General features: G+C 43.8%; 1 protein-coding gene across 1 annotated transcript in view; it reads right to left on the bottom strand.

Moving 5' to 3' along the window:
* Positions 1-26156, bottom strand: part of LOC113419046 (sulfotransferase 1E1-like) — a 52280-nt gene that overhangs the window by 3578 nt on the left and 22546 nt on the right. The window contains exons 3-5 of the mRNA XM_087969074.1: positions 5024-5237; positions 3434-3560; positions 1027-1121 (exon numbers count right to left, since the gene is read on the bottom strand). Coding sequence (XP_087825200.1) covers positions 1027-1121; positions 3434-3560; positions 5024-5237 — 436 coding nt within the window. The remainder of the gene's footprint in view (positions 1-1026; positions 1122-3433; positions 3561-5023; positions 5238-26156) is intronic.

Here is a 26156-nt window from a genome sequence, read left to right as displayed (position 1 = left end):
TGACAGATAGATATAGATGATAGATAAGTAGATAGATAGATGATAGATAAGTAGATAGATAGATGATAGATAGGTGATAGATAGATAGATAGATAGATAGATAGATAGATAGATAGATAGATCCCTTAATACACACACACACACACACACACACATGCATGCACACATGCATGCATACAAACACAAAATTACACACAGAGAGAAAATGAGATATAGAGGATATCCAACGAATACCATTCTGGAGATCAAAGAATCAAATTTCATAACAATTGAGTCTCTGGTTCCTAGAATGGTAGGTTTTGCACGTCCCATATAACAGGGGTCCCCAACCACCGGGCCCCAGACCGGTACCGGTCTGTGGATCATTTTCTACCGGGCCGCCGGTTTGCTGGGCGCCGCCATCTTGTTTCGACAGAAAGTGCTTCCAGGTGAGCTTTTCCGGTTGGAAAGCAGCGTTTGGGTCCTGAAGGAATCCTCGCACCTTAGTTTCATCGAAGGGGGGGGGGCGGCTTCGAACGAAGAGCCGTCCCGATGGCGGAGGAGATAAAAAAAGCACAAAAAAGGTACAAAGGAGGAGTTGAAGGTGGCGGGGAGAAGCAGGGGACGGCTGGCTGGCCGGTCGCTCGGCTCGCCTTGCCTTGTCATGCGTGCTGATGCCGGTACCGGGCTGCGGATCATTTTGTGATGCCGTTACTGGGCCGTGGCACAAAAAAGGTTGGGGGCCACTGCCATACAAGACATATAAGTGTGTGTCCACTCAGGAGCAGGATGGCTATAAAGTAGCAAATAAATCATGTAATTGGAACCTAAGATAGGACTCTAACAGTCATCAATCCGACGTCCTTGCGCTGAACTACAATGCCAAAATTCCCTGGCCACATGGCTGTGAGATAACAACACATTAAAATGCATGGAGTTACGGGCAGCTATATTACGATCAGCAAAAGAAAAATAAGATGCAGAGTGAAACGCTTTGGCATCTGCTTCCTTCATCTGTTCAGAAGTAAGAAAGGGTTGCCAATTTACCTTTTTCATGTCTTCGTAGAACAAGAACAGGATGTTTTTCTCATGCAAGTGTTTTTCCCAGCTTAAAACATGGTCAAACCAGGATCCGCAGACAACTGTTTAAAAGAAAAGAAAAAAGCAATGACATTTACATTACTACTTCAAGAACCAGGAAGCTGGCATTTGAAACTTCACAATAATAGATTCTTGTTACGAAAGCTGAAGATTGAGGCAGGAATCGAAATATTCCAACAAGTTAGATATCCAAATTACTCACTTACCCACAACCGTGGTCTTCTTTATACATCTCTGTTTAATTGTGGCTTATTGAATAAGGCAGTGTTACTCAAGTTCACACAATATGCTAAACTAAACAAACCACTTTATGGATAGTATGCTTATGGCAAGTCTGAGATAATGATTTTTTTAAAAAAATCCATATTAACCTTGATTTTATTGTACCACAATTATCCATGCCATATCATTCTAACTCCCAAAGCCTTTTATTTCTTAGCAGCAACCACTCTTTCATCCAAACCAAATAGCAGGCTGCAAAATTCAATTTCACATCTGGTAACCTAATCCTCCTCTTTCTTTTGCATCCTGTAACACTTTAACTCATCTTTTTTTTCCTTGATACACAAATTTAGATTACCCTTTTGCCACAATCTAAAACAGGCTTCAGATGTCAAAAGAGATAATATCTGGAACAAAAACAAAATTCTAAGCAGGACATTAATTTTTATAACATAACGTTCCCTCAGCAATTACAACTGTAGTTTCTCCCACCTTAGATTATCTTTTTTTACTTCATTCCACATCTTAATATATTTTGAATAAAATACAATTCATATTTGTTATAATGATGCACAGATATTTTTCTTTTTTCTTTCTTTAAAGCCAGTTCTATTCCTCAATTCTGTTTCATCTTTTATATTCATGTTTTTTAACATCTTCCTCTTCTATTTGTTGATCTTAAAACCTGCTAATGCACTAAATTCTTCTAGTTTTCCCATCAATGTTTCAATTCCTTTAAATCTTCGAAAACCAAGTCGTCTGCAGAAGCTCTTAAACTATATTTTTTAAATCTTTACCTCCACAATTTTCTCATCCTGTCTTCTACCTCAGTTCAGTATTTCAAGAACCAAAATAAATGAGAGAGACTGGGCACCTCTTCTTGTCCTTTTAGGTATCATGCAAAACTTTCTGAAATCTCCATTAACAGTTATTGATGCTTTCTCTGAAACATAAATCAATCTTACCCATTTTATAAAGTTCTGTCCAAAATTTATACCTTCCAAAACTTTGAACATGAATGCAAATTTTCAAAGGCCTTCTCTAAGAACATCAATGCAGCTTGCTTTTTATGATGTAGCTCCAAATATTCCAAAATATTCTTAGCTATCCAAAATATCTAAGATTGCCCTTTGCCTTTTAAATTAAAACCAACACTGACCCTTGTGATTAAATTGCTAAAATGAATAGAGCTATTATATAAATTGAATATTGTAACCAGAGGTGGTGTTCAGCAGGTTCTGACCAGTTCTGGAGAACTGGTAGCAGAAATGTTGAATAGTTCGGAGAACCGGCCAACCCCACTTCTGACTGTCCCCTTCCCAGTCTATTCCCTGCCTCCCGAGTCCCAGCTGATCAGCTGGGTCTTCTTTGGTTGCCCTGCACAGGAGAATGGAGCTGGAAAGCAGGTTAGTGGGAAGGGGAGGGAAGGGGATTTTGCAGTAACCTTCCCCCAGGAGTGGGGAGGAAATGGAGATTTTACAGTATCTTTCCCCTGCCATGCCCACCAAGCCACGCCCACCAAGCCACACCACGCCCATCAAGCCACGCCCACAGAACCGGTAGTAAAAAATTTAGAATCCCACCACTGACTGTATCCTTCTTCCCTTCTCTTTGCTTCCCCTTCCTTCTTAAATCACAACCCCACTTTGTTTTCTTCTCTTCTCATCAGTTCTACTTATTTCTTGGCTGATCTTTGGATTGTCCGTTTTTTACAGCCATGTAGTAAATCAGCCTGAACAGCATTGAGATAACAAAATCCTTCCACTCTTGACCTCGACAAGGAATTCAAGCCAAGTCCTATAGCCTTTGCGACTTGGATCTGACAGTGCAAAACAGCCAGCTCAGGTGGAAGGCAGAAGATGTTTAAGATCTGCTGAAGAGATCAGAAATTCCTCAGCTGAATTATTTGGCATCTCGAGGATTTTCTTTTGTCTATTCTAAATCTAGTTTCAATCAGTTTCAATCAAGGATCCCTTTTCCTTACAACTGGAAGAGAGAGAAAACTCATTTCCCTTGTCCATTTTCTCCATGCCATGATTTTTAGGATGCTGTCTAGATTTGCTGTCGCTTACCTTCCCAGGAGCAAGCGTCTTTTAATGTCTTGGCTGCAGCCCCCCACTTTAAATCTTACCATCTCCATTTAAGAACATCTCCAGGAAATTCGGCCAGGAATCTACGGTGGGAAGATTTGGATTCTCTTGATAGTAATGGAACATGGATACAGCGATATCCTTTGGATTTCTGACTATATAAATGGCCTACAAAACAGATACAGAATGTTATAATCGGACCTCAAGAGCTGGGTTCCTCCAGAACCTTTTAAAAATCTAGCATCCACATTTATCCAACATCCTAGATTTGCTTACTTTTTAATGTGGGTTTGATGGGGGGTGGGTTTTTCAACCTGCCTGTGTTGATTAACATTAAAGTTTGTAAAGAAAATATGTACCTATTAGAACAGGGGTGTTAAACTCTAAACAGCTTAGAGGTGCTGAGATCTGGCCTGCAGGTCTGGCCTGGAAACAGCAAAGGACCAGCCTGTGATGACTCTGCAAGCAAAAATGCAGCTGGGGGGGGGAGGGTTGCATGCAGCCCACCCCCCCACCCCCGAGAGAGAGCTGCAAGAAACTATCGCAGCTGAAAACAGGGTGCTGGGGGGCACATGCAGTGCAGCCCCCCCCCCCATGCTCCGTTTTCACTGGCAGAGGGCTATCAAAACAAACTAAAAACAAAACAAAAGGAGAAATGTTTCCCCCTTTGCACTTGAGCATGCAAGAAGAGAGAGAGAGGAAAGACAAAGAAAAAAAGGAAAAATGGGAAGAGACGAAGGAAGAAAGGAGAAGGAAGAGGGAAGGAAAAAGAAAAGGAAGGAAGGAAGGAAGGAAGGACAGAGGAAGGAAAGAGGGAAGGAAGGAAAGAAGGAAGGAACAAAGGAAGGAAGGAAAGAAGGAAGGAAGGAAAGAGGGAAGGAAGGAAGGAAGGAACAAAGGAAGGAAGGAAGAAGGAAAGAACAAAGGAAGGAAGGAAAGAAGGGAAGGAAAGAGGGAAGGAAGGAAGGAAGGAACAAAGGAAGGAAGGAAAGAAGGAAGGAACAAAGGAAGGAAGGAAAGAAGGAAGGAAAGAGGGAAGGAAGGAAGGAACAAAGGAAGGATAGAAAGAAGGAAGGAAGGAAGGAACAAAGGAAGGATAGAAAGAAGGAAGGAAAGAAGGAAGGAAGGAAAGAGGGAAGGAAGGAAGGAAAGAAGGAAGGAAGGAACAAAGGAAGGATAGAAAGAAGGAAGGAAGGAAAGAAGGAAGGAAAGAGGGAAGGAAGGAAGGAAAGAAGGAAGGAAGGAACAAAGGAAGGATAGAAAGAAGGAAGGAAGGAAGGAGATTATAATGAGAGGGAGGGGGGTCTCAGGGAAGCACTTGGCCACCACAGGTGCCCCTGATATGAATCCTGTACCATGCCCACCCCAGCCACACACACACACCCGGCCTTCTGAGTTCAAACACAACCCTGATGCAACCCTCAGTGAAATTGAGTTTGACAGCCCTATATTAGAAGGGTATTGTTTGTTATTGGGCAGTGTTGCGTTAACCCATCCAGTTTGTGGTTTGAATAAAATGTGTGATTACATTGTGTGAACCCTGGACATGGTTTCACTCAGAGTTCAGGTTAAACCTCTTGTGTGAATGCAGTCGATCCCCTGTTCTCCCAAGATTTTAAATTAAATTTAACCTTGCAATGCTTGACCCTGAATGTTGGCGGCAGGAGGTTGCTGTCCAAGTGGGTCGGAATGATCCTTTTGCCAGAAAGGCGATCCAGTTGATCCAGTCTGGAAAGGTCTCCAAATTCAATAGGAGAGGTCAAAGCCACTTTGGATGCATAGATGTGTGTCAGGATTTCTGCCAGCCAGTGGGTTCCTAACAGGGAAGACAAAGGGAAAGAGGCACTGGATTAGCAGAGTGTCGAAACCCAGGTAGGACAGAGGTTGTGTGAAAGCAGGCTTAGAAGAAGCATACCATCTGTTGGCCAATGAGAAGAAAATAATGCAAAGGATAGACAGGTGAACATTGTAGAGGTAGATACAGAAGCATGAGTCCTTGACTTAAGACCAGTCATAGTTCAAAGTTACTGGAGACCAGAGGTGGTATTCAGCAGGTTCTGATCAGTTCTGGAGAACCAGTAGCGGAAATTTTGAGTAATTTGGAGAACCGGAAAATACCACCTCTGACTGGCCCTGCCCCCATCTATTCGTTGCCTCCTAAGTCCCAGCTGATCGGCGGAGTCTTCTTTTGTTGCCCTGCACAGGAGAACGGAGCTGGAAAGCAGGTTAGTGGGGTGGGGAGAGAATGGGGATTTTGCAGTAACCTTCCCCCAAGAGTGGGGAGGGAATGGAGATTTTCCAGCAACCTTCCCCTGCCATGCCCACCAAGCCACACCACATCCACCAAGCCACGTCCACAGAACCGGTAGTAAAAATTTTTGTATCCCACTGTTGCTAGAGACCCCCTGAAAAGTTATGTATAACACAGTTATGAAGTACTGACATTGTCACCCCCACCCTCCAGTCACGTGACCACTGTAGGAGAAGGAGTGGCAGAACTTGGGGTCAGAGTTAAAAGAAGGATCAGTCTAGAATCTCTACATAGCCACAAATGCTGATGCTGATACAGTTCTACAGAGGAATGATTGAGTCTGACATCTGCACCTCTATAACTATCTGGTTTGGTTCTGCAACCAAACAAGACAGACACAGACTTCAGTTAGAAATTCAGGAAAAAAACAGTTTTGTTTAGTTTACTTTACTTTATTGTCATTGCACCTCGTACAACGAAATCAAACACCATCTTCAGTGCACATCATGACCACGAGCATGAAAATAAACACAAATACACATCCTTCACCCTTCACACATTGAACCGGAAACCCCCGACAGCACATCAACACTGCACTATACAGCAGAATTCAATAGAGCTACTGCCCTGGGATAGAAGCTGTTTTTCAGCCTATTTGTCCTTGTTTTTATTATTCTGTACCGTCCTGCCAGATGGTAATAGTTCAAAAAAAGGGTTCCCAAGATCTTTGAGAATGTTCTGAACTTTCTTAAGGCAGCAGGAGCTATAAAGCTCTTCCAAAGAGAGGAGAGGGCAACCAATGATCTTCTGGGCAATGACATTAACCCTCTGGAGTGCTTTCCTATCTGCCACTGTGCAATTGGCAAACTATACAGAGGTGCAGTAAGTTAAGATACTCTCTATGGTGCAGCGGTAGAAGGTCCCCAGCAGTTTTCCATTCAACTGTTGTTTTCTGAGAAGCATCAGGTAGTATAATATCTGCTGGGCCCCTTTGACCAGGGCTGCAATGTGGGCACCCCAGGTCAGGTCCTCTTTTAGGGTAACACCCAGAAACTTAAAACTAGCCACTTGCTCCACTCAATCTCCATTGATAAGCAAGGGCTGGATGTCTGGTCTATAATCTGGATGTCCTTCTATAATCCACTATAAGCTCCTTGGTCTTATTGGTGTTAAGGACCAAGTTGTTGTCTCCACAACACGAAAGCAACCGGTTCACCTCATCTCGGTAGGCAGACTCATCCCCCCTAGAGATGAGTCCCACCACTGTTGTATCACCTGCAAATTTAGCAATAGTATTACTAACGTGAGGGGGAATGCAGTCATGCCCATAAAGAGTATAGAGTAAGGGACTCAACACGCAACCCTGTGGTGTACCAGTGTTAAGAATAAGGGCTGAAGAGGTATGATTACCTAATCTGACCCTCCGTGAGTGGCCAGACAGGAAATCCATAATCCAAAGGCAGATTGAATTAGAAAGCCCAGGGTCCAGAACTAAACGCAGAACTAAAACCAGAGGTGGCATTCAGCAGGTTCTGACCAGTTCTGGAGAACCGGTAGCGGAAATTTTGAGTAGTTTGGAGAAACGGCAAATACCACCTCTAACTGGCCCCACCCCTGTCTATTCTCTGCCTCCCGAGTCCCAGCTGATTGGCTGGGTCTTCTTTTGTTGCCAAGCACAGGAGAACGGAGCTGGAAAGCAGGTTAGTGGGGTGGGGAGGGAATGGGGATTTTACAGTATCCTTCCCCTGCCACACCCACCAAGCCACTCCCACAGAACCGCTTGTAAAAATCCCATCACTGACTAAAACCCACAAAAAGCATCCTCACATAGCCCTCCTGCTGTTCTAGATGAGTCAGAGCAGTGTGATGGCAGTGTGATAGCATCCTCTGTAGTTCTATTTTTTCTGTATGCAAACTGGTGTTTATCAAATATATGCGGAAGATCAGAAATGATGTGCCGGCAGACCAATTTTTCAAAGCACTTCATGCTGATAGGAGAGAGTGCCACTGGTCTGTAATCGTTGAGGTTATTGATAGGGAACTTCATTGGCAGTGGAAAAATGGTGGAAGCCTTCAAACAAGATGGAATAGTGGACTGGGATAAAGACCAATTGAAGATCCTGGTAAAGCCTCCAGCCAACTGATCAGCACAGTCTTTAAGCACTTGGCCAGAGATACCGTCAGGACCGGCAGCCTTTCTAGGGTCCACAGCCCTCAGAATGCTCCTCACCTCCTGTTCCTCCACAATGAGGTGGGGTCTACAATTGGCTGGTAGTTGTGTTTTATCTGTCTCTGATGTCTCCACTTCAAAGCGAGCAAAGAAATGATTCAGTTCCTCTGCCAATGAAGCATCCCCCTCAGCAGGGATGACATTGGTCGGTTGATGGTTTGTAATTTGTTGAATCCCTCGCCACACCTGCCTCATGTTATTGCTATAAAAATTATCCTCAATCTTCCTCTTATAATCAGTCTTGGCCTTCCGAATTCCTTTCTTCAGATTAGCTCTGGCAACACTGTATCTTGCCCCATCACCGGACCTAAAGGCCTTGGTCCTGTCACGCAAGAGGCGCTGGACTTCCTTGGTCATCCAGGGTTTCTGATTGGGATAGATCCTAATGCATTTATCCACAGTGATAGTATCTGTGCAGTGTTTGATACAGCACAGAACAGTTACAGTGTGCACCTCTAGGTCAGGGTGGTAAAAGATGTCCCAATTTGTGTTCTCAAAACAATCCTGAAGTTGTTGAGAAGCATCTTCTGGCCAAGATTTCACTGTCTTTATTATAGTCAGAGCCCGTCTCCTAAGAGGGATATAAGCTGGTGCTAAAAGCAGTGACATATGGTCTGATTGTCCCAAATGTGCTAATTGTATAACCTTGTAGCCATGTTTGATATTGGTATATACTTTGTCCAATATGTTTGCTCCTCTAGTAGCACACTTAGCATGCTGATAGAATTTAGGGAGCACTTCTTTTAAATCAGCTTGATAAAAGTCCCCCACTATGGTATGCACAGCATCAGGATACTTATTCTGCTGATTACTAACAATGTTATACAAAAATCCCAAAGCTATGGTAGTATTGGCATCAGGTGTTACCAACCTGCCTTCCATGGAGGACCTGTATACTGCACGAGTCAAAAAGAGGGCTGTGAAAATATCTACAGACCCCTCACATCCCGGACATAAACTGTTTCAACTCCTACGCTCAAAACAACGCTATACAGCACTCCCCACCAGAACAACTAGACACAAGGACAGTTTTTCCCCGAACGCCCTCACTCTGCTAAACAAATAATTCCCTTAACACTGTCCAACTATTACTAAGTCTGCATTACTATCACTATTAATCTTCTCATCTTCTCCTCCCACTTATGACTGTATGACCATAACTTTGTCACTCATATCCTTATGATCTATATTGACTGTTTCCTAGTATGATTTGATTGCTTATTGTACCCTATGACTATCATTAAGTGTTGTACCTTATGATTCTTGACTCTTGATGAATATATCTTTTCTTTTATGTACACTGAGAGCATTTGCACCAAGACAAATTCTTTGTGTGTCCAATCACACTTGGCCAATAAAGAATTGATGGTGATGATGAAATAGATTAAGTCCAACCCTCCTTGAATTCTATTGACTCTTATTTAGGTCCCAGCAGGTGCTGACATTAGTTGACAAGTTTCCTGTGCATAGGCATAATTAGCAATAATTCAATTTAATTGGACCTTCATATGTGGACCTTTTGGGTGCTCAGGAACCTGTCCAAATTTACAGTCATTTGCAGTGCCTGGTGATCACATGACCAGTCTTTATAACATTTTTGCTAGAACCCAGGGTTTATTTCCAGTTTCTGGAATTCTCAAAAAAGGCTCCAAATTAAGCTCTTTTTTCTGTTTTTGCACAATATCCAGTAGTCACAAAAAAAATCCAATTGGGTTGGATTCACATGACTAGCTATGCACTTAAAGAACCAACAACCTAACTAATATTAAAACCAACATAGCTTAAGTTTATTGTGAGTGTGAATGCAGTTCTCAAGCCTTTAACCTGGTTCCTTGCATTCATTGCATTTCTTATAGTACAGAATTTTTAGCCCACCTTTCGACAATACTGAATGAATTCAGCCAACCTCTTGCATGCAATCTTTTCTAACTCATCTAACAAATTCTCTTTCAGCCAAATTCCAAATGAACCTTACCAGATTTGGGGTAGGAAACCAACAGAATATCATCTTCTCTAGCATCAAATGAAACCAAAGCATTTAAAAGTTCCGGTGAGGATCTCGTAGTAAACCTGATGCCATTAAAAGTGTGCATGAGTTTTTCTTCCTTCCACGACATTTGCAATCTAAATCAGAGGGCTGCCACTGCAAAGAGACAAGTCGAAAAAGCTCCTTGCAGACCAGATGGTTATAATTGACCACGGAGAGCATCAGCAAAGACATATTTATGTACTTTGGACAATCTTTTAAAAAAAGTATTTGGAGGGTTATCTTTTATGGATTACTTTACCTGTAAAGCAATATAAAGGTTATCCAGATAAGCCACGCTTGCAAAAACAAATAAACCAAGAAATTTAGTTCATACGATACCTGGCCTCCTGGAGATAAGGAGGCCAGAGAACCCACAAATGAAAAAAAAAACAACCTCCAAGCAGGGTGTGCAGGGAACTTATTAACAAAGTGTGACCTCAGCACAAGGGCCATGGCCCATGTCAGTTCAGGAGCTGAGTTCCTAATGAACCATGGTGGCACGTGAGTGTTGAAACTACCTTAAGTCTGGTTGGAAAATTCCATCATTGGAGGACTGATAAGGGGATGGAAATAGCACTAAGCAATAGCACTTAGACTTATATACTGCTTCATAGTCAATGGTGGGATACAACCGATGTAGCAACCGGTTCGGTGAACACATGCTTTTGCGCCTGCATGTCATTTTAAAACTGCCCATTTCCATTTCTAATACTTACCTTCTACTGTAGCCCTGGTGAGTAAATACCTCGACTATGTATCAGAATGGTCAAACAAATGGCAACTTCAAATCTCAACAAATAAATGCTCTGTCTTACATATTGGCAAAAAAAAAATCAGAAAGGATCTTGGAGTACTCATCTCTAATGACCTAAGTGCTAGAGCCCACTGTAACTACGTAGCCAAAAAGGCATTAAGAGTTGTTAACCTAATCCTACGTAGCTTTTTCTCTGGTAATATCACACTACTAACTAGAGCATACAAAACATTTGCTAGACCAATACTCGAATACAGCTCATCAGTCTGGAACCCACATTACGTATCTGATATTAGCACAGTTGAGAAAGTCCAGAAATATTTCACAAGAAGAGTTCTCCACTCCTCTACTCGTTGTAGAATACCTTATGCCACCAGACTTGAAATTCTAGACCTAGAAAACCTTGAATTACGCCGTCTTCGGTCTGATTTAAGCATGGTATATAAAATCATACATTGCAATGTCCTACCTGTCAATGAATACTTCAGCTTCAACCATAACAACACAAGAGCACACAATAGATATAAACCCAAGGTTAACCGCACCAAACTTGATTGCAGGAAATACGACTTCAGCAACAGAGTGGTCAATGTCTGGAATACTCTACCTGACTCTGTGGTTTCTTCCCCAAACTCCAAAAACTTTAACCTTAGACTATTGACCTCACCCCTTTCCTAAGAGGCCTGTAGGGGGGCGTACATAAGCGCACCAATCGTGCCTACCGTCCCTGTCCTATTGTTTCTTTTATTTTTCTTATATGTATCCATGTATTCATAACTACGTTTTTACTTATACCTATTATCTTGCAAGCAATTGACAAACCAAATAAAATAAAATAAAATAAAAATAAATAAAACAGCTGAGGCTATGCCGTGCAAATCAGCTGAGCTGCAAAACATGGAAACAAAGGATAGACCAAGGCAGGGGCCGGTGGGCAGGGCCAAATGATCACCAGGACTACCGGTTCGCTCAAACTGGTCCAAACTGGCAGAATTCCACCACTGTTCATAGTGCTTTACAGCCCTCTCTAAGCGGTTTAGTCAGCCTATTTCCCCCAACAATCTGGGTCCTTATTTTACTGACCTCAGAAGGATGGAAGGCTGAGTCAACCTTGAGCCAGTTAGGATCGAACTCCAGGCTGTGGGCCAAGTCCGCCTGCAATACTGCATTCTAACCACTGCACCACTATGGCAGAGATAGCAATAACACTTAGACTTATATACCGCTTCACAGTGCTTTACAGTCAGCGTATTGCCCTCCTCCCCAACAAACTGGGTCTTCATTTTACCAACCTCGGAAAGGTCACAATTGAACTCTGGGCAGTGGGCAGTGTCAGCCTTCAATACCCCATTCTAACCACTACGCCGCCACCATAGCTCTAATGCTTGGGATTTTAGAAACCTTAAATAATTCATCATTTTTCTCTGATTCTAGAAATATCAGTAGTAGCTAAAACTTGACAAAAAACAACCGTAAAACCAATTTTTTTTTCTCCTGTTCTTCTTACAGGAAGATTCAAGACAGGGATGGGTAGTTTCACAAGAGAGGCAAATTTCACCTTCCTAGGGGATGTTGGGGGCTTGTCAGTGATGGTATGGGGTTTCCAGAATGGGGGGGGGGAATATGTCTGGGTCCATTTGGGGGTGTGGAGTGCCCCTTAGAGGTGAGCATAGGGGATTAACCAATGCAAACTCAAGCTGTGACATCATGTGGGCTGTCTCACAATGCAAATTCAAAAGGCGGAGCTTGCATGATGATGTCAGAATGCATATTTTATCAGGTCGGCATCATCATGGGAAAAGACAGGTGCCTCTTAAAATGGATGAATGACACCAGTTTTGTCCCCAAACTCTCCAGAATAGGATATCCCTTACACCAGTGGCCCCCAACCTTTTTTGTGCCACGGCCCGGTACCGGCATCACAAAATGATCCGTGGCCCGGTACCGGCATCAGCACGCATGACAAGGCAAGGCAAGCCGAGCGACCGGCCAGCCATCCGTCCCCCGCTTCTCCCCGCCACTTTCAACTCCTCCTTTGTACATTTTTTGTGCTTTTTTGTGCTTTCTTAATCTCCTCCACCATTGGGATGGCTCTTCATTCAAAACCGCCCCCCCCCCTTCGATGAAACTAAGGTGCGAGGATTCCTTCAGGACCCAAACGCCGCTTTCCAACCGGAAAAGCTCACCCAGAAGCACTTTCTCGTCGAAACAAGATGGCGGCGCCCAGCAAACCGGTGGCCCAGTAGAAAATGTTCCATGGACCGGTACCGGTCTGGGGCCCGGTGGTTGGGGACCCCTGCCTTACACAACAACAACAACAAGGCTATAGGCCTTCCCACTTCTCGGTGCTCTGAGGATCCCAGAAGAGACATGGGTTTGCAAGGGAGTGAAAAATGGGGGCTTAACGATGGCAGGCACAACTACTACACAAACATTGATTTTGTTCCTGTAAACTTATAATAAGGTACTATGGGCATTCATAGCTCAGCCCCGCTGGTCTGCTCTATCTGAAGATCAATCATGCAAGTCTGAATGCAGTCCAGTGGTCACATGCTACTGATTCGGACCGGTTCATCGAAACTGGTAGTAAAAAAAAAAACCTCTGACGTTCAGCTGAGAGGAGGGAAAAAAGCCGACTATCAGCTGAAAGAAGAAAGAAGAGAAAAGTGAGGATCGGCCCTCCCACCGGACCCTGCACTTTTCTCTCCCTTATCCTTTATCCTCTCAGCTGATTGGCACTGCAGGCCTTAGGCTGGTGTGGGGAAAGTTGCACATGTGTGTTAGGTGCATGCGCACGATCACCCAACCAGTAGTGGAACAGGTAGGATCCCACTGCTGCCACAGTCCCTCTATCTTCACAAGTAGGAGTCTCCAAACTTGGCAACTTTAAGAGTTGTGGACTTCAACTCCCAGAATTCCTCAGCCAGCCATGAGGGAATTCTGGGATTTGAAGTCCATCGGTCTTAAAGTTGCTACATTTGAAGACCCCTACTCATGCAGTTAGATGTAGGAAGAAAGTAAATGGCACACACTTTAAGATTGATGGACTTCAACTCCCAGAATTCCTCAGCCAGCCATGGGGAATTCTGGGACTTGAAGTTTGCATGTCTTAAAGTTGGAGACCCCTAATCATGAGGATCAGGGAGGTTCATGCCTGAGACACTTTCTCAAATTGCATTTCTTCCCGGGACTCAGATTCCTTTTATCTGACTGCTGCCTTAGTTACAGCTCTTCCTCCTGTTCCCAAAAGTTATTCCTGCTGCCCATTACATAAACCTAGCCTCCTTTGAAGCCTTAACTAGATATCTGTCACCTGTTTCATTTGAAAATATACAGAAATCTGTTTATGAATATCAATAAAAATAAATAAAAATTCATTTTCCAGGGCTCTTTTTGTTTGTTTGTTTGTCAAACATGTACAAGATAACAAGTATAAGTATGAACATAAACAAGAACAAAGGAAGTTGTTGTTAGTTACGACCTATCGTGACCCCACGGATAACGTTCCTCCATGACTTCCTGTCCTCTACCATCCCCTGGAGTCCATTTAAACCCACGCCGACTGCTTCAGTGACTCCATCCAGCCACCTCATTCTCTGTCCTCCCCTTCTTCTATTGCCCTCAATTGTTCCCAGCATTAAGCTCTTCTCCAGGGAGTCCTTCTTTCTCATGAGGTGGAACTAAATACAGATAAATGGGGGCAGTTAAGACAGGGACGGTAGGCATGCTAGTGTGCACACCCCCTTTAAGGACCTCTTAGGAATGGGGTGAGATCCACAGTAGACAGTTGGAGGTTGAAGCTGTGAGGGGGTTGAGGCTGCCACAACGGAGTCGGGTAGGGCGTTCCAGGCATTGGCCACTCTGTGGCAGAAGTCGTGTTTTCTGCAATCGAGTTTGGAGCGGTTTTACCTTGAGTTTGTATTGGTTGTTTGCCTATGTGTTATATTGATTGAAGCTGAAGAAGTCATTGATAGGCAAGATGTTATAGCAGACAATTTTGTGAACTATGCTTAGTTTCTTTTTTCTTTTTGCCTGCCACTCATGTTAAAATCTCATGTCCATAAAGATGTTGCCTGCCATGGATATACAAGCAACCCTCATTATTTGTGGGCTTGCAAATATTTGCAAATTCACTTATTTGCAAAAAATGTTCTTATAACCCAGAAATCAGTACTCATGGCACAGTCACATTTACTTGTGGATATGAGAACTTGGCAAGATATTGGAATTGACCTACGTGCTGAATTTTCAACCTTCACTAATTCAATATCTTTCAGTATTTGTATACTGAAATTCAGTAATTTAAGTATTTGTGTGGGGTCCTTGATGCTCTCTGCGCTTGGTGGTGTTCTTGTAGACATTTCATTACCAAACTAAGAAACATCGTCAGTGTTACTGCTGATAACGCTGCAGGAAAACCACCAAGCTCAGAGAACACCACAATTCAGCTCTGAGCTACTAATGTTCTCTTCTACCACTATTTGTGCCGTTCTCACTGAACTTAAATACTGTGAATACGGTGGAACCCTGGGTTGCAAACACTCCTATTCGCAACCAAATTGGCTGACGACCAGAATTTTCGGAACAGTTTTCTTCTGGTCGCGAACAGATCTTTGGGTGGTGACCAAGTAAACCTGAAAATTGCCATGGAGATTTCTCCTTTGGCGCCATTTTTTGGGGGTCTGCGCATGCACAGACAGTCATGCTGTCTACTGGAACGGACTACGGTCGTGACCCGAATTTCCACTGTAACAGGAATTGCTTGCAACTGATTTTCACTGATGTCCTTGCTGGGATTAAAGCGACGGTTAAATGTCAAGAGGTTATTGCCAATCATTAATCAATAACCTTCACTTAATCTATTTGGCAGGAAAAATGTGCGAGACCTAAATGGGTCTCATTGATTGGTGTACGAAACTCATTGGTGGTCAAAAAAGGAAAAGGGAAAAGCTTCCCTGTCTAGTTATGTCTGACTCTAGGGCAGCATTGTCCAAATACATTTTCTATGGCCATGTGGCCAGCATGGCTGTACACCAAAGGCACATGGAACGCTGTTACCATCCCACCGGAATGGTACTATTAATCTACTCACATTTGCATGCTTTCAAACTGCTAGGTTGGCAGGACCTGCTGCAAAGGAATGGGAGCTCACTCCATTGCACGGTGCTGGAGTCTTGAACCTGGACTGTCAGCTCCCCAGCTGACAGCTCAGCATCTTTAATTGCTGAGCCATCTTGCCCCCTAAAAAAGGGAACAAGAACCAAATCCAATAAGAGCATTAGAAGGAGAGCAAAAAGAGAGCTCAAAATGCAGTAGGTTTCAAACCAACTTTATCTCTACAAATGTACAAACTTGAAAATACCCATTTGAAAATTTTGAGAATATCTAAGGGCTTTCTTTCTTTCTTTCTTTCTTTCTTTCTTTCTTTCTTTCTTTCTTTCTTTCTTTCTTTCTTTCTTTCTTTCTTTCTTTCTTTCTTTCTTTTGTCTTTCTTTCTTTCTCTCTCTCCCTCCGCCCGCTTTCTTTCTCTTTCTTTTTCTCTCTCTCCCTCCCTCCTTTCTTTCTTTCTTTTCTTTCTCTCATCCTCCCTCCCTTTCTCCCTCCCCCCTCTCTCTTTCTTTCTCTCCCTCCTCCTGCTCCTCCTCTTCTTTCTCTCTCTCTTTCTCTCCCTCCCTTCTTTCTTTCATTTCTTTCTTTCCTCATCCTCCCTCCCTTACTTTCCCCTCCCTCCTTCCCTGTCTTTCTTTCTCTCTCTCTCCTCCTCCTCCTCTTCTTTTCTTTCGCTCTTTCTTTTTCTTTCTCCTTCCCTCCCTCCCTCCTCCTTCTTTCTTTCTTTCTTTCTTTCTTTCTTTCTTTCTTTCTTTCTTTCTTTCTTTCTTTCTTTCTTTCTTTCTTTCTTTCTTTCTCTCTCTCTCTCTCTCCTCTCCCTCCCTCCCTCCCTCCCTCCCTCTCTCCTTCCTCCTCATTTATTTATTTTCTTCCTTCCTTGCTTGCTTTTTTCTTTTCATTCCTTTGTTTCCTTTCCTTTCCTTTAACTCAGTATTCCATAGGTCATCCTGACTATTTTTGTTCCAAGGGTGAAGGTACATTTATAAACAAATAAAAGAAGATCACACAACAGGAACCGGTAAGGAATATCTGAAAAATCGTTGAGTGATTTATGGCTCAAAGAACAGAGGAAAGTTAATATATAAGGACAGAATGGAGATTTCACCATTGCCAAGATGTGACTCATACATGGTAATAAGGCTACAAAGGACACAGATCTATGGGCACAGGTCCATAGAATCTACATCTGCATAAAATATATGGTGTGCAAAGCTACACATTAAGAAACAATTCCTATGTTTCAGTAATTCAAATTTAGCCTCCTTAAAAAAGGATAACTGGAAATCGATGATACCTAATCAAGTAAAACTTGGGGTCCAGAGGTGGGTATTCAGCAGGTTCATGACCAGTTCTGGAAAACTGGTAGCAGAAATTTTGAGTAGTTTGGAGAACCGGCAAATACCACCTCTGACTGGCCTCGTTCCCACCTATTCTCTGCCTCCCGAGTCCCAGCTGATCGGCTGGGTCTTCTTTGGTTGCCCTGCACAGTAGAACGGAGCTGGAAAACAGGTTAGTGGGTGGGGAGGGAATGGGGATTTTGCAGTATCCTTCCCCTGCCCTAACCCTAACCTTACCCCCTAACCTATGCCATGCCCACCAAGACACGCCATGCTCACCAAGACACACCCAAAGAACCAGTGGTAAAAAAAATTGAATCCCAGTGAATTTATTTTGATTCCTGGTGAATATGTCCCTATAGTTCTCTTCCGAGTGGTATCAAACTGGTTTCCTAGAGGAAATTCCCATTGAAAAATTAGCAGGGTTTGTCTTTCTGCGAACAGTGTCCACTCAAAGGTTGAGATGAGCTTACTTTAAATTGGATTAAATCTCATTTCATTCTGAGTATCTAAAATATCCATCATGGTAACAGAGCAAAGTTTAACTAAAACAACGAGGTTTGGTCTTTATTGGTTAGTGTCTTTAGCCTCCCTTTTCATAGTTTTTCTTTAAACTGGACTTGGACACAACAGAAGTAGTCCTGGCTGCATCCCACCTATCCAATTGATGACGGAGTGAGAATGTTGACATTAAGACACAACCTTCCCTTAAATATTGGAAGCTCTTTGAACCGAGATAGATCCTCAGTGATAAAATGTCTGTCAGTGAAATCAAGATAACATGAATACAGGTAGTCCTTGGCTTCTAACTGGTCGTTTAATGACCATTCAAATGTATGATGGCCTTGGAAGGGGTGCTTTAGAGCCCGTGAAGTACTTCTGGCTGTTGTAAAATGTCATGTCACCCACCCCATGGTCACATGATTGTAATGTAGGTCCTTGGCAACCTACTCACACTTATGACCAGTTGCCAAGCACCCTGCAATCATGTGATCACCATTTGCTGTCTTCTCTGCTGGCTTTCCCAGAAAGTCAATGGGGAAGCCAGCAGGAAAGGTTGAAAGCTGCTCCGACTTGCCAGGGGGACTTCTCTCATCTCTATGGACTGGTTGAAAAAGCTGCCTCTCGAGAGGAGCTGAATGCCTCCATGGGAAAACCCTACTCAGATATTTGAGCTCCATCCCTCCAGCCACCTGGAGGAATTCTCTTCTACATACATGCTTAGATGGGATGGAGAAACAGAGCTCAGATCCTGAAGATCCGAGCTTCGTTCCTGCAGACCACCACAATAAGATCTATCCCAACTTTTTGGTTACCAGTTTTGAGCCATAATCTTCCACCCTACCTACAAAGGGAACACACTCTACTACATCATCTATCCCCAGTCTACAACACAGCCTGTCGTGCCCCTGTTGGAGTCTGACTTTGAGGGAGAGAAGGAACAGCCGGAGTGGGAGTGTGGCTCCAGAGGTTGTGGAGGAAACTGGGGAAGGGCACAGGCCGGCTGGGCAGTCAGAGGAAGACCCAGGCCCATCCCCTCTTCATCCTAAGGCACGCAGGGAGGAGAGGATAAGGGAGAAATGTGAATGGCATGGTCCACGGGGGAGGAAAGGGCCCTGATCCCCCTCCTGGGCTGCAGCTGTGAGGACTGTTTTAAAGGACAAACTGCACATGGCCCAGTGCTGGAAGCAAAGCATGAAATAATTCTAGTCTTTCAGTTCTTATCTGAGTTCTGGCATCCTTCCCAGTGTGTGTATTTCAATATCTGTGGACGTCTTCAAGCCCCTATCCTGCCTTGTCTCATTAATTGCTTCAGTGTGGTTTGTATTGTTTTTTCTATTTATAATTTAAATGCATTTTGAGTTTGAACGGCATTTCTTCCTTTTCGCAACTGTTTGTGGGGGAGTTTTTTCTCCAGTGAATGATAACTGGAGCTTTGAAGCCAAGTTGAAGTAATTAAAGGGACTTCGCCTGTTTTTGTGACTTTGTTGCTTTTGTATCCCACCCTGGGTCATTACACAGTCCTTTCAACAATTTCAAGAAGGCCCCACACCAATTTGGATGTTTCAATATTAGAGGATTATCAGAAATAGGAAGCTGAGGTGGAAGCAGAGTCTGTCACAGGCAAATACTCATTACCCATTACTCACCTTGTAGTATTTGTTTCCATGGGGAAGCAGAAAGAACAATATTAATACAGTTTTCAGGGTTTTTTTTTATTCTTGAATCTTTTAAGAAAAAGCCTATTTGATTACATTTTATTCACACTTTAAACAATCAACAAGACAAATCAGGAAGGAGCATTTGAACAGAACTCCTTTATTCATAGTTCCCAGAAATGCATCGAACCTCAGCATGTGGCAGAAGAGCTATATGATACTCATATTTTATAAACATATTTATATTTCATATTTACAAATCAATGGCACAGTCAAGACTGCCTGCAAAGGAAATAGTTTCATATTTGCTCATTGAGAAGGTAATTGTGATGTGCTTTTTAACATTTTTGCCATATGCTAAATAAATAATTTAAGCTATTAGCATTTTCCTTCCCCGGATGGAGGGAAGCTGAATTCAGGGCCCATTCTCAGGGTCATTCTTTTATCCTGTCCACTTAATGACCTGAGATATTGCTTAAGGATGGCAATTGGGATTTGCTGGGATTGCAGTCACTGAGTGAAGCATTCACACGGGTGTTTCACTTAACAATCATGTCATTCAATGGCCAAGATTCCACTCCCAATTTTGGCCATAGGGCTGGCATGTGAGTGTTGTGGTTTGTCAGATGAGTCAGAGGAAGTGAAGGGGGTGCCTGGGTTACCGTCGGGGCCCACAGAAGGCTCTGAGGAGCAGCAGGCCTCAGGGTCAGATGCAGAGCAGGGCCCATCTACTCGTGCTCAGGTGAAGAGGCAGCTGCTTTTGGGCCCTGAGCTGAGCAAGGAATACCTGAGCCCTGTCCAGATGCATAGAGAAGTGCGGAGAGGAGAGCAATGCAGGACTGATGGCCAGCTATCCAGAAAAAGAAGGAGACGTTAACAAGCCCCTCCCTGGCTGGGATATAAGGTGAAGGGGTGTGGCAGGTGATCATATTAAGAGCAACTGCGTTCTTTTCGCTGATGATGTAAAGCTGTTCAATACCACAGACAATACTGCTACCCTACAAAAAGATCTTGACTATGTATCAGAATGGTCAAACAAATGGCAACTTCAAATCTCAACAAATAAATGCTCTGTCTTACATATTGGCAAAAAAAATCAGAAAATAAAATACAAGCTGAATAGTCAAGATCTTGTTGATGACCCAAGCTCTGTAAAGGACCTTGGAATACTCACCTCTAATGATCTAAGTGCTAGAGCCCACTGCAACTACATAGCCAAAAAGGCATTAAGAGTTGTTAACCTAATCCTACGTAGCTTTTTCTCTGGTAATATCACACTACTAACCAGAACATACAAAACATTTGCTAGACCAATACTCGAATACAGCTCATCAGTCTGGAACCCACATTACGTATCTGATATTAGCACAATTGAGAAAGTCCAGAAATATTTCACAAGAAGAGTTCTCCACTCCTCTACTCGTTGTAGAATACCTTATGCCACCAGACTTGAAATTCTAGAACTAGAAAACCTTGAATTACGCCTGCCTTCGGTTTGATTTAAGCATGGTATATAAAATCATACATTGCAATGTCCTACCTGTCAATGAATACTTCAGCTTCAACCATAACAACACAAGAGCACACAATAGATACAAACTCAAAGTTAACCGCACCAAACTTGATTGCAGGAAATACGACTTCAGCAATAGAGTGGTCAATGTCTGGAATACTCTACCTGACTCTGTGGTTTCTTCCCCAAACCCCAAAAACTTTAACCTTAGACTGTCTACTATTGACCTCACCCCTTTCCTAAGAGGTCTGTAGGGGGCGTGCATAAGCGCACCAACGTGCCTACCGTCCCTGTCCTATTGTTTCTCTTATTCTTCTTTTATTTTTCTTATATGTACCCATTTCATGTATTCACAACTATGTATACACTTATACTTATTATTTTGTAAACAATTGGCAAATAAAACGTATAAAACATATGAAGGTGTGGTTGTCGGACCCAACCATTCATACGCCAGAAGAGTTCCCTCCGGCGGATTCCTTGGCAGGGTTTCCTTGCCACTAGCCAGTTGGGCAGGACTCTGTTGGGATTGAAGTGCTAATTGAGGCTCCCTGAGGTAAACTCACTGCTATGGCTTGCGAATCACCTAAGGATGTGTGACCTGGAGCTTTGTCAGTGAATGCTGTGTATTCCTGCCTTCCTAAATAAAAAAAGTAGGCTTTTGAGTGGGGCTTGTGAAGGCTGGGTGGGAACAGTAAGTAAGTGAAATGTCCCTGTGAGTTGAGCTACTGGCTAAGTGGCAGAGAGGCAACCCATTGTACTGCTGACCTCCCCTCGGTAATTACCCTTGTCGACTGAAGCATATCGTGATGATTCTCGGCGGAGCAGGTAAGTAAACTAGGCACGGTGGAAAATTACCCACAGAAACGCTTAGATGTGTTCAAGTAGAGCTTGAACCTCTCATAAACCTTTTAGTTTGGAGAGGATTAAACTCCTTGAACTCAATTCTTCTGTGATCATCACAGTCAGCAGCTGGGAAGAAGATAAGGAAATTACGAACGGTGGAAAACCGTTGAGGGCACTATGTGTTTCCTCCTGAAGAAAACAAGCCTGTTTGAGTAAAAAGGGAAGTGGGTGACCCGAGGAAGCCGATATATTTACGAACAAGGTTCTCAGAAACATCAGAGTTGGGTCTCATTTTCAAAATAATGGTTTCTCCACTCTTCATGTATGGAAAGCCATCACCTGAGTTGATGGAAATAGATGGCCTTGGAAGCAGTGGTGGGATTCAAATTTTTTTTACTTCCGGTTCTGTGGACATGGCTTGGTGGGCGTGGCAGAGGAAGGTTACTGCAAAATCCCTATTCCTTCCCCAGCCCACTAACCTGCTTTCCAGCTCCGTTCTCCTGTGTAGGGAAACCAAAGAAGACCCAGCCGATCAGCTGGGACTCAGGAGGCAGAGACAAGATGGCAGGGCCAGTCAGAGGTGGTATTTGCTGGTGCTTTGAACTACTCAAAATTTCCGCTACTGGTTCTCCAGAACTGGTCAGAACCGGCTGAATACCTACCTCTGCTTGAAAGGATTCGTAAACATGGCTGCTAGTGATGACAGAGCAGAAAAGAGTTCAGATTTGTGGATGGCACACAAAAAAGCCAACACAGTTCTAGGCTGCATAAAGAGAAGGATAGAATCAAGGTCACGTGAAGTGTTAATATCACTTTGGTAAGGCCACATTTGGAATGCTGCATCCGCTTTTGGTCGCCGCGAAGTAAAAAAGATGTGGAGACTCTAGAAAGAGTGCAGAGAAGAGCAACCAAGATGATTAGGGTGGCGTTCTGACCCAAGCCTTGTTCAAATTAAACAAACACAAACTATGTATAAAAGCTATCCTTTTTTAACGCGGCACTGGGAATTCAGTGCATTCCCAGGCAAGAGACATTTAAATCTAATTGTCTGATATCAAAAGCAATCCCTTTCAAGGTTGTAAAAGGCTGCCAAGAAGAGAAGACTAATTACTGATTAAATATCCATCGACAGAAGTTTCAAAAACAATCTGGAGTAAGCAGGGCTTCAACAAGGACTCTGAGTCTAAAGAACTTCTTTGCTTCCTGCAAAGAACACATCCCCAAGGGCTGGTTTTTATCCCTTATGGGAGGGGCCATCATCTTCCAGCCTTACTCCTGAGTCACCTGTGCTGCTGCAGCTGCTCTATCCTTCGAGCGGCCCTGGGCACAGGCTCCCCGGGGTCCTCTGCATCACTGCTGCCAGACTCCACAAGCTCCGAAGGCAGCACCCCACACTCCAATCGTCCTGGCCCCATCCCTGCATCACACGCACTTCTCTCATCTGAGTCCTCGCTATCAGAAACCTCTGCCGTCCACACCTGCTGCCCATGAAACACAACAGGTGGGGACTGGAGGTCAAAACATATAAAGAAGGTTGCAGGAATTGGATATTTCCAGTTTAATGAAAAGAAGGACTAGGGGTGACATCATAGCTGTCTTCCAATATCTCAGGGGCTGCCCCAAAGAAGAGGGAGTCAAGCTATTCTCCAAAGCACCTGAGGGCAGGACAAGAAGCAATAAGGATGGAAACTAATCAAGGAGAGAAGCAACCTAGAACTAAGGAGAAATTTCCTGACAGTGAGAACAATTAACCAGTGGAACTGCCTGACTCCAGAAGTTGTGAATGCTCCAACACTGGAAGCTTTAAAAAAGATGTTGGATAACCATTTGTCTGAGATGGCAGAGGTTTGCTGCCTGAGGAGGGGGCTGGACTAGAAGTCCTCCAAGGTCCCTTCCAACTCTGTTATTCTATTCTATTTTGGTTGTTATTTGTGGTCTTTCTGGTTTTTCATATATAGGTAGTTTTTGACTTACATCCATTTGTGTAGTGACTGTTTGGATGCTTGGCAACTGGCTCATATCAATGACGATTGCAGTGTCCCGGTGTCTTCCACAAGCACACTCCATGGGGAGGCCTGATTCACTTAACAACTGTGTTACTAACCTGCCACCTGCTGTGATTCACTTAACAACTGTGGCAAGAAAGGTGGTAAAATGCGGCTGAACTTACTCAACAACCGTCTTGCTCAGCGACAGAAATCTTGGCCTCGGTTGTGGTTGTAAGTCAATGCTACCTGCTCCACTTGGTCATTTCAATCGGGGGGTCTCCAACTTTGGCAACTTTAAGACTTGTGGACTTCAACTCCCACAGTTCCTCAGCCAGCAAGGCTTACTCCAGCTCCCGCTCACCTAGCAGTTCGAAAGCACGCCAATGTTAGTAGATAAATAGATTAGATTTTTTAAAAAAAGGATGTGCATCAATATGGTTGCCATCATCGCCACTATCATCGGTTTAATTAGAAACACCCACAGCCTGGCACCCTGCCAGCCCACTTTTAAAACCCAGACAGGATTCTATTATGTTCACTTGGACTGAAAAAAATCGGCAACATCATGCTATTAAAACTGCAGCCAGGGGCAAGCGTCTAGCTAGCCTACCTTGGCTTCCCTCTGAAGCTTAAACTAGCTTGCTAAGTGTTTGGATGCAACCGGTTGGGAATTCTAGAGCCGTAGGCATAATCAGGATATCAAAAAGGCATTTCAGGGTAGCAGGTCTCCTTTTTGATTCTGCCAAAAAAAACCCTGATGATATAATCCCTAGCACTTGAGTTCAGCCAGAGGACATAATATCCTTTTTAAAAGGCAATAATGTACAATATATAACTTAAACCTGCAATAAAACGTTCTGTTCTGGTTGTCTTGCTTTGTTTTTTTCCCCTAGAGCAGCATTTCTCAACCTTGGCAATTTGAAGATGGGTGGAATTCAACTCCCGTGCTGGCCGTGGAGTTCTGGGAGTTGACCTCCACCCACTTTCAAGTTGTCAAGGTTGAGATACATTGCTGTAGAAGAGAGGTGTCAAACTGGTGACCTGCAGGCTGGATGTGTCATGCACTGGCCATGCCCACCCCAATGTTCTGACCAAGGCTTCCGAGACCATACTTACACACACGCTTATTTTAAAAACAAGTCTTGTTTTATTGCAACGCTGGGAATTATTTTAATTCCCAACCGGTAATGAATCTCAAACAGTCCCTCAAGATAAGCACCCACCTTTTTTCCCTGTGAAGTGCTGCCAATAACAGAAGTATCAAATGAACTAGAAAAAAAAAACTAACTGAAGAACAAAGAGCTTCAAGAATGAATCTGAACTGAACGAACGACTTTACTTTCTGCAAAGATTTTGTCATCCTTGCCTGTCCTTATGGGAGGGGCAATCACCTCCCAGCCTTACTCCCGAGTCACCCCTTTTGTCTCAGCTGCTCTTGCTTTCTAGCAGCTCTGTGCACACGCGCACTGGGAACAGGCTCCCCTGGGGGTCCTCTGCCTTGCTGCTGCCAGACTCTGAAGGCTCCGGAGTCAGCACCCCACTCCCAGATGGTCCTGGCCCCATTTCTGCATCAGATGCAGGACCCTCATCCAAATCCTCTCCAGACTCCTGGACTGGTCCCCGTTCTTCCTCGCTGTCCGATTCCTCTGCCGTCTGCACCGGCTGCCGGTGAACCACAACACCTACCTCCACAAAGGAGGGAAAATGTCACAAAACATCACACAACAACAACATGATGCAGAGAGTTTGACACTCATGCTCTAGAACCGTGATGGCGAACCTATGGCACATGTGCCAGAGGTGGCACCCAGAGCCCTCTCCGTGGGCATGAGAGCCATCACCCCAACTTAGCTTTGCTGCACCTGCGTGTTCATGCCTCCCCTGCCAGCCAGCTGGCCTTCAGGTCTCTGCTGTGCATGCACGGGGTGGGGGTGCATGCATGGTGGGTAGGGCACATGTGTGGGGATGGGGTGCATGCACAGGGTGCATGTGTAGAGGGCATCTGTGCATGCATGGGGTGACACATGCACTGCAGGACATATGCCCAAGGGACGCACATGTATTGCATTTTGGGGGTGCGTGCATGCACTTTTGGACCCTCGGTGCCGAAAAGATTAGCCATCACAGCTCTAGAATGTTGCTCTAGAATATTGCAGTAGTAATCCATGCTCTTGGAGATTCTTTACCTCACTTGGCCCTTCCGACTGGCTTTTTCCCCATTTGTTTTAATTTTTGTAATTTTGATCTCTTTTTATATTTATAATCATCAGACATTCGGTATATTTTATTGTACTGTATGTCAATCGGAGTCTACTTGAACCACGAGATGGGCAGCAAATAAATCTGATTAGTCATAACAAATTGCTCTGTGGCTCTAGAATTCAAAGCCATAGACACCTGCCCCGTGACACAGCAGCCATAACAATTGTCGATAAGAAGGATAGAAAAATCTGGATAGGGGACGAGGCAGTACTTGGAGACCAGAGAAGAGAAGAGGAAGAACTGGAGAAGATCACAAGGAATGGGACGGCTTGCTGCAGCTAATTCG

This window comes from Notechis scutatus, chromosome 6 (genome assembly GCF_049901735.1).
Source record: "Notechis scutatus isolate UNSWTSFEM ecotype Mainland chromosome 6, rNotScu1.2, whole genome shotgun sequence".
Classification (NCBI taxonomy): Eukaryota; Metazoa; Chordata; class Lepidosauria; order Squamata; family Elapidae; genus Notechis; species Notechis scutatus.
Note: the sequence above shows the minus strand (reverse complement) of the source record. Positions and strands in the feature narration are given on the sequence as shown.